General features: G+C 32.4%; 1 protein-coding gene across 2 annotated transcripts; it reads left to right on the top strand.

Moving 5' to 3' along the window:
* Positions 1-247: 247 nt before the first annotated feature.
* Positions 248-5,502, top strand: LOC139522405 (CCN family member 4-like). Of its 2 annotated transcripts, XM_071315921.1 has the most exons (5): positions 248-377; positions 1,209-1,325; positions 2,319-2,435; positions 3,943-4,066; positions 5,298-5,502. In XM_071315921.1, exons 1-5 carry the CDS (start codon positions 329-331, stop codon positions 5,422-5,424), a joined length of 534 nt encoding a protein of 177 aa, XP_071172022.1. In that variant the 5' UTR covers positions 248-328; the 3' UTR covers positions 5,425-5,502. The 2 variants fall into 2 exon arrangements, with proteins under 2 accessions (XP_071172022.1, XP_071172023.1); XM_071315922.1 differs by lacking the exon at positions 1,209-1,325 and having other exon boundaries at positions 274-377.
* The last annotated feature ends 4,218 nt before the right edge of the window (positions 5,503-9,720 follow it).

Genomic DNA, 9,720 nt, shown 5'->3' with positions numbered 1-9,720 from the left:
AAATTTTATTTATTTTTTTATTCTTTTATTTTTATTGTTTGGGTAGTTTTTTTTTGCTGTGAAATCTGTTCTTCAATTATAAGTCTGTATTATTATATTATTATATTAAAACATAAATTTTAATGTTTGTTACCAAATTTGTATTTTCTATGCACCAATGTCCTTTTGTATCTGTCCTTACATAATCGTGCCTGAAATACCTCCAAACTTAATCTTTACTATCGACAGCACTACCTACTGTATATATATAGTTCATTAGTTTAAGATAAGAACGTTGAAATAGATTGACTGTTAAACTCCAAATTGCACACACGGATTTCGACGAATCATGATTTTTAAATATTTGTTCTTGTGTATAGTAGTTACTGCAGCTTCAGGTGTGTATATGTTATTTCATATTTAATAAGCACTCTTTATCTCCGATCCCTTACAGATAAATTACATAACATTGTCATATTTCAATTTGCTTATGAATTACATTTTGCCGTATAAATGAACAAGTTTCAAGAATTAAATTGTATATTTATTTCTTAGATGCCTCTTAATATCTATGTATACAGACAGGTAGATAAACATTGTTACCCGGATTTGTTTTTTCTTCAAACCTCAATCGATTTATGCATTTCGAACATCGGTATACTACTGGTGTATTTATTTACCCCCGATCCTATCAATGGATACACCATCACACACGCACAAACATGAATTGGAAACAGATTGTTGACAAGTGTCTCGGGTGTATATAGTCAAGCAAGAAATAAATTATCTTCAGTTATTCATTTGCCTTTTTATCGATTGTATTGCTTGTTTGTATTATTCTGACTTTGAGCTGGCCAGCTTTTATTCTTATAATCCAAAATGCCACGTTTGTTGTACAGGGTTGATTAAGGCGATAATTGAAATAAGTTAAACAAAAAACTACAAGAATATAGTAGGCTATTGTGCTTATAATTTGGGTCCAGCAGCCCCAATTGTGTAAATATACATCACTGACATACAACAATCATATACGTGATCTTCGGCACTTCCTCTATTTCTAGCAGATGTTTTAGTGTCTAGAAAGTGCTTTATTCAATATACATTCACACATACATGCCAACGCAATATGTGTAACTTTTACAAGTTTTCTGAATTGAATTATAATTAATTTGATTGCCAGTTTGGAGTTATAATATTGCTTTTAAAATAATGGTGTATTTTGTCTTCAGTTTCGGCTGGGTCATCTTCCAACTGTACTGACGCTACATTTATTGATTGTCAAGATACACATGTCTGCGGCAATACAGATCTTAATAAATACTGTCCTCTAACTTGTGGTATATGCAGTAAGTTGTTAAAAGAACTTATGAATTTGAATCCTAGGTTTTGTTGAACCAAAAATTTATCATGTTTGTAATGATACCAGACAATAGGTATTTGTATACATATCTTAAATCTTTAATATTACTCAACAAAGTATAAAAAATCTATATATAAACATGTGGGTTCAAACACAGCTCTTTCCAATATGGTTACCGTTACTGTCGTTAATTAGTATGTACTAAATTGTTCTTCTTGAGCTTTATTGTGTGTTCTTTTTCTATTTTTTTTTCAGTTATTGTTTCATTCATTTATTCCTGTTATTGTGTAGCACACAAACGATTTAATTTATCATGAAAAGAAATAAATGCTGCTTAAAAATTTCATCTAGAATCCGGTAGTGTTTTATAAAGTACATGTATGCCCTGGTGAATCAACCTTGAAGTCATTGGTAACCTATGGAACTATGTGTTTTTGCAGCAAAAACACATTTTAAATGTAAAATTACAAACTCGTCAACGTCATTTGTGATAAACAAACTGCATTTATTGTTTTGTTCCTTCTAAATTTAAGCTTAAGAATGTTTGCTTTTGTTGTTTTTGATAATGTTTTTAGATATTCGATATCCTACAGGGTTTTTGTCCATGTAGTCCAATACAAAAGAAGCCCGCTACTCCTAGTTTCTTTTAACAATATATTACATATAGTTTAAAAAAACGTCTTTTAAATTGTTATAACAACCGTGTGTATGTCGCATAGTTTTTAAAGATAAAAATGTTAAAAATGTTTAATGTATTTTAACTGTAGAGAATATTATTTCACGCCAAATTTTCAACTGATATTTAAAAAACAAGGATACGGACGTTACCTTTTTTCGGCTTTTTTTAAACCCTGTTATCTATACAATATCTGTTTATAATACAATGTTATAGTCTTACAAGAAACTTGTTGTTATGTTTATCGGAGCGAACATCCTTAAAACAATATATACATATTCCCTTTTTTTTCTTTCGTTTTAGAACCCTGCCAAGACGAAAGTGTGTTTAACTGTAATCAAAATGTGTGTTCCTTTCCCACACTGAAGAAATTCTGTCCTGTAACTTGTAATTCCTGTATTGAGTTCACACCTATTACATGTATGTTATTTAGTTTAATATGTGTGTAGGTAATACAATTAGTAAAATTGTTATCGCATCCGAATAATGCTTTTAATTGAATTTAGATTGCTTCATTCATGTAAGTTGTACATTTTAATTCTATTGTAATAGATTACCACAGGAACAGTAGAATGGAAATGAATTACAGATATAAATCGAGTATATTGTTTTCTTAATACGTTTGGGACTAAAACCACTATATTATTGGTAACATGGTGTGTTAGTGACCTAATATGATATATATGGGGTCAGAAAGTTCCATATGGGTGAGAGCGAATCTCCATATGGAATTTACTGACTCCATATACATCGTATTAGGTCATTAGCACACCGTGTAACGAATTTATCATACCGACCATCTTTACATGTGGTATTTTGTCTAGAGGCCTATCAAAGTGATCAAGTCTACAATACAAAGTATTAAGATCCTACTTCCATTTGTCTATACAGAAAACAAATGCCAACACTAGCAACTTTTACGTTTGTCTAGGTCTGTTTATTTAAAATCCTTTTAGATCAGAAAACTGAAATACAACACAGTTTGGTTGATATGAGAAGATAACATTCCGAAAATCAATGTTTAGGACAGTTTTTATTAATAAAGGCAGATAATACTTCACTTCAGATTTACAGGATTACATGTTCGGGATTATCTGATAGTTTTACTTCATATTGATTCGGTACATATATGTTTCAAAGTGCTTTGTTTTTGGTGCGTCAAGGACCTCAGATCTAAAGACTCTAGGTTTCTTTTACTAATGTTTTGCAATTAACAAAAACATTTTACTTAATATATGAAATGCAGAATAAGGAATACATGTAACCAACGTATGGGTATAACGAGCAATTTGGAAAAATAAATGTGTCTTTTTCGTATACGGTTGCGAAGAAAAAGCGATTAAAAGTAACAGTGTTCGGAGGGACAACTCTTACACATGCTACAGTGACATTTGTTTGGTTAAACAAGGTCAGTTTCTAAATCGTATAAACTGTTCAATGTCATATGCCATATATCCAAGAAACATCCTGCGAAACAAAACATTCAAACGGACATCAAAGTGGCGGAAGGAAAAAATAATAGTCGGATCAAAATCAATATATCTTCCAATAGAAAAGTTGAAGGATCTAAAAATTACTTAGTCTTCTATACCAACGTATATGATTTATATGTTCATAATTCCATCATCGGCTCACATGACTATAGCATATAGGCAATTTTTCATAAAGGGAGCCGGAGAGAACATTTGAAAGGAACACTTGCAAACCTAGTCAATTAAGATGGGATTCGAACGTGTCTTACTTCGAGCACCGTTCGAAGCCACAAAATCATTGTTGGCAGACTAGTGATAACTCAAAATGAACTGCTCAGACCGTTCAGTTCCCAAAACCAACTTACATGTAAATCAAATTCTAAAAGCCTTCAAATTGTATAAATTAGATTGTAGAATTCCGTTCATTTGGTTCTTCCCAATTTTGTTTTATTCAGCTCAGGTTAATGGTTGTATTTACAAGGGGAAGACGTATCAGCAAGATGAACATTTTGACGATGGTTGTCGTTACAAATGTGTCTGTGAAGATGCATCTACTGGACAATATGTTTGTCGTGAAAAGTAAGGTGCTTCTATATAGGTTACAACTTTTTTACAATTAACGTAATTATATGTTAAAATGCCTAATTTTAATTGATTAATACATGGGCGACATCCTGCTATATTATCCTTCACTTTTATATGCCGGATTTTGATTGGCTTACACGAAGGAAATATTCCGATGGCAGTACAGGTCAATCGAAAGCGATCGTATAAAGGAAAACGATATTACAGACAATGCTCAAAATCTACGTTTTTACCTCAGATTTTTCCATAGAATATAAAAATAAAACTTATATCATATACATATATTGTATTGTTTTTCTAACATGTATATATTGTATTGTTTTTCTAACATGTGTCACGTTGTAATGTTCATGACGTCATAGTTAATTATATAAATTTAAATAGATAATGTTAGAAAGTTTAAAAATAAGGAGATGTAGTGTGATTGCCGGCGAGAAAGCTTATATATACCAACTATTGACGTAAAAGAACGCAACCATAATAGGTCAATGATGGACCTCCAATGGTAAAATACTGAAAAATTGAAGCGCTTCCGCGATTCATACAAAATGTACCTCGGTCAACGCTTTTACACCCCAATGAAGTTACAAAAAGATGCATTCAATTCTTAAATAAAACGACACATTATGAAATATTAATTGAAAACGCATAACTCGACCAATTAGCCATATGGAAAAACAACACATAACATGAAAGAACAAACTTATTATATATGTGTCTGTCCCAAGTCAGGAGCCTGTAATTCAGTGGTTGTCGTTTGTTTATGTGTTACATATTTGTTTTTCGTTCATTTTTTTACATGAATAAGGCCGTTAGTTTTCTCGTTTGAATTGTTTTACATTGTCTTATCGGGGCCTATTATAGCTGACTATGCGGTATGGGCTTTGCTCATTGTTGAAGGTCGTACGGTGACCTATAGTTGTTAATGTCTTTGCAATTTTGGTCTTTTGTGGATAGTTGTCTCATTGGCAATCATACCACATCTTCTTTTTAATATTGATCTATGACGCATGTAATTAACGAAAAGGTTTTTTCACATTTTTTATGTTTTACACATCATGATATTCACTTCTTAACCCATTCCTTCTCCGAATTCCAACTTCATACAGGTATATATTTAGGTCTTAACCATCCAACTGTCTGTCGAAAATATTTACGATACACTATTGTGTATTCTAAAAGTATTGCTTGCTTCGTATGATATTTGTTGTACATTATGTTGCAGGTGCTACACGTGGAACCTACCAAGTGTTTGTTCATTAGATCCTCCAGCTCCTGGAAAGTGTTGTCATGAACCAAATTGTCCTTCGTACGTACAAATAACGTATCCACAGGGATATTCCAAAGAATAGTCAACAAATGTATTCATAAGCATGTTCATGTATATTTAGATACATACATGTAATAAATGGAGATACGAAAACATGGAAGGTTAGGTTTGCTTTCGTAACTCCTTTCTCTGATCTTTCCCGTGACTTTGACTTAAAGAACAGAAAATAGTAGCTTTGTTATTTTTATTCCTGTTTTTCACGCAGACATGTACTGAAGGCTCAGATAAATTTAATATGTTTCTTTATCTATGTTTTCACGACTGAAGGACAATAACCTGTGTAAAGTTGGCTGAAAAAATAGTCCATGCGGACATTTTAAATTAGTGTATTGCCTTTCATGTCAACTGTTTTCATATATATAAAATACTTTTCAAGAAAATAAGCAAAAAAGCAAAAACTGTAAAAAATGTCAAATGAGGCTAAAACTAAGAGTCGATAAACGATTTCGGCAATTTGACCTGTTTGATTGCAGATCTTGTTTTATGCATCATGTTTCGATTGTAAATGTTGTTCTCTAATTACCACTTTACTTTAAATGTATACATGAAGTAGATAACGCATACAGTTGATAAAAATTGTTATATTAGGGCAATTGTTCATATAAATAGTTACATGTAGCAGTACCGGCAATGTGAGCCAAATATGGCTCATAGGTAAATCTTGATTTGCCGGTTCATTTATTTTTAAAAAGTTTAATAATAGTTTTTTTTTTAAATAACACAAAAACAAAAATCGTCATTAAAGGGTAAAACTTACCAACAAGATAAAACTTGATGACAATTGACTACCAAAGTCAGAACTAGTCATAATTACAAAATCACAGAATAGAAAAAAAGGTATTAACACACAAAGGCATTAATGCATCAGATAAACGGAGTTGTCTGCTATTAATTATTGATTATAAACATTATCTAGACAATTCCATATGAATTCAAAAAAGTATCCTTGCCATTATACGACAAATGTACCACAACTTGATTAAGTAAACTTTTGGTGCGTTGTCAGTGGGAATAACAGTTCAATCTCCAGTTTTATTCAAATATACCATCACTTATTTACACGTTTCTTGGTGACACACGTAGCTTTAATTGTTTCAACAATGGTAAAATTCTTGAAAATATAATTCTTCTTCCATTCATCATACGCCCAACTACATCATTCATTGTCGAATGAAACTATCAACAGTGTACAAGGCTAATATCAGTAAAGCAAACGACACCAGGTCAACCAGCACTATGTAACCAATTCTCGACTATTGGTCTTGGCATACCGGACATTCTTGCCACGTTCACCTGAAGCTGATCTTATGCATTTCCAAATCTTTCCAAATCAGGTTTAAAAGAATTATAATCTAAACAGTCACGGACTTGTATTTTTCATCCATTTTGTATTCCGAATCTGCAATTGATTAAGCCCCTCCCTGAATGAGTATTAAATTCATCAAGATTAAAACGGATGTCATCACGAGATGGTTGACTGTTATGTAATATCTTTTTCATAGATGACAACGGATATGTTAAAATTGACGTTATTACAAATAAAGGCAACAGTAGTATACCGCTGTTCAAAACTCATAAATCCATGGACAAAAAACAGAATCGGGGTAACAAACTAAAACTGAGGGTAACGCATTAAATATAAGAAGAGAACAACGACACAACATTAAAATGTAACACACACAGAAACGGACTAAGCATTTGACAAAATCCTATGAGAATAACAAATATAACAAATATAACATCAAAACCAAAAAAATACAATCTCGTCCCCTATTTCCGAGTGAGATTTACGGAATTAAGCGACTCACCGGGTGTGTACTTATATGAGCATCCCCCGGGTGTCACATGTGAAGCATGATCTGCTAACCCTTTCGAAGCACCTCGAATGACCCCATACTGTACTCTTTAAATTTTGTACTTTAATTCATCAATTTAAAGTTGAACTTAGTCCTGTTTATAATATATAGTGGTGTTTGTGTTGCTTTTATACCCCTATCTGTGACATTTTTACCCATTGTGTCTGTTTGCATTGCTCACATATAGCTGTCAATATAATGGAATTTGACGCGACTCTCATTTAAGTGAGAGGTTTGACTAGCTTTAAAAGTTTAACCCACCGTTTTTCTTAAATTGTCCTATACCAAGTCAGGAAAATGGCAATTGTTATCTTATATACACATGGAAAAGAGTATTACACCAAATTGAGATTCAAATAAAAAAAACACTCTTTATTTTTTTGTGATATAACTTGTTGAAATAGAACTAGTTAAACATTATTCAAATATCACCTGAATTTAATCAATACATATCCACTCGATAAGTTCTTATCTGCACATGCAGCTACTGTACTCGTAAACAATAAAACAGATGTTTTTATCCTTATTGTTTTTAACACTTTAAATAACCAAGTTTATAAAGTTATGTGATTGACACCTTATAATTGCTCATCCACAACTCATAACTGCAGCAAGATTGCAGATAATCAGCATAAGAGAAGCAGGTATGTCGCTGTGATAATTGCAGGTATTGTTGGTCATCACCATTCCACTATAAGTCGTTTTGAGAATAAAAATCAGGCAACAGACAATGTCAAAGACCTTCCGAGATCAAGAAGACCCCCTATAACATCTGCTACAGAAAATCAAGCATAATGAAAGTTGGTAAGAAGAAAACCCATTGCAAACAATACAATCCTAAAAAGAGAGTGATGACCATACAAGAGCCTTTAAACAAGAACTGTTCGAGATCGGCTCATCGCTACTGGTTATCGTACGATAAGACCATTTCGGGGACCTTTGCCTACGAACATACACACAGTTGTCCGTATCTAATATAGTGCAGAGCTCGCTAAAGTTGGAAGTTAGCATAGAAGAGAAAGATCCATTGTGCTAATGGATTTCGGTTTATCTTCCTTGGCCTCATCGTAGCCCGAATTTGAACCATATCGAGCATGTATAGGACACTATTGGGCGTAAAGTGCACGAAAGGTCACCCCAGTTCAAACACGTCATGAACTAAACAATACCCTTCGACAGGAATGGTTGCTGCTACCTTTAGAAACAAGTTAGTCGACTTCTGGCAGGGATCAGAAGACGTTAAGATGCGGTTATCCGTTTGAATGGCGGCTGCGCACAAAGTACTAATTCTTTGGCGTATAACGATCAACCATGATGTGAACAAACATCTAAAGATTAATTTTGAAATGACTGACATTGTAAAGTTCGACTACAGTGAAAGTTGTAAAATACATTTTTTTGTACAAAAAACACTTCATTTTGTTATAAAAATTTTGGTTAGATAAAACATTTTTTTTCATACATTTTTTGTTATTTTTAATGCCAATGTTATCATTAACTGCGTTTCAATACTATTTTACAAATATTTTTTAAGACAGACAGCTAGATACCATAAGCATACTATGTATACACATGCCAGAGTCTGAGCTTGATTTGCTATATGACATAAAAACTAAACTGACGAAAAAAGGTCATTTATTCAAAATCTTAAAATGCAAAAAATACATTTTGCAAATAAAACATTTGACATAAAAGTTCATATTTAATATGAAATAATAATACATAATTAATACGAAATTACATCAAGTAATATCATATCATTTGAATAAATGACATAAAAATAGCAAAGGTGGTGAGAAAAATCTGCCCCATAAATAAACATATACATATCTACTTCAAAAGATAACTTATGGCCATAATAACATTAAGGGAGGTATGTGGGTGGGAATTTTGAACAAATTGTTTGATAAGAATCACAAGTTAACACATCAAATGCTGATGATAAAAGGAAGTGACCACAATGCAGTTACACGTGACCTCGTGCTGACCCGCAAGATCATTTACCAATAAGAAAGATGAAATCATGCATTGGTCATAAGTGAAATTTCTCTGCACGTGAAAACATGTTATCTAATTTCAACAATTTATCGTTTAATTAAGTAAGGACACTCTGACCCTTTGACCAGACTAGAGCCATCATACATTTAAAGTATAAATAGCTCACTCTTTTATTTAAGTTTAACGATGGGACAACATGCGTCAACCGTTTTAGTCTTCAGTTAAACAGACTCTCTACTAATATATTTGTTTTTTTTGTCATTCTTTTATATAAAAAAAGGCCGTTTGTTTTCTCGTTTGAATTGATTTACATTGTCATTTCGGGCCTTTATAGCTGACTATGCGGTATGGGCTTTGCTCATTGTTGAAGGTCGTACAGTGACCTATAATTGTTAAATTCTGTGTCATGTTGGTCTCTTGTGGAGAGTTGTCTCATTTTCAATCATACCACATCTTCTTTTTTA

The sequence above is a fragment of the Mytilus edulis genome, chromosome 5 (genome assembly GCF_963676685.1).
Source record: "Mytilus edulis chromosome 5, xbMytEdul2.2, whole genome shotgun sequence".
Taxonomy (NCBI): Eukaryota; Metazoa; Mollusca; class Bivalvia; order Mytilida; family Mytilidae; genus Mytilus; species Mytilus edulis.
This window is presented reverse-complemented; position numbering and strand designations above follow the sequence as displayed.

Bases quoted from the DNA above. Each gene is read 5' to 3' on its own strand.
- LOC139522405 (XM_071315921.1), top strand. From the start codon at position 329: ATGATTTTTAAATATTTGTTCTTGTGTATAGTAGTTACTGCAGCTTCA. The intron at 1,326-2,318 runs GTAAGTTGTTAA...CTTTCGTTTTAG, and splicing joins TCTAACTTGTGGTATATGCA to AACCCTGCCAAGACGAAAGT. The intron at 2,436-3,942 runs GTATGTTATTTA...TGTTTTATTCAG, and splicing joins TGAGTTCACACCTATTACAT to CTCAGGTTAATGGTTGTATT.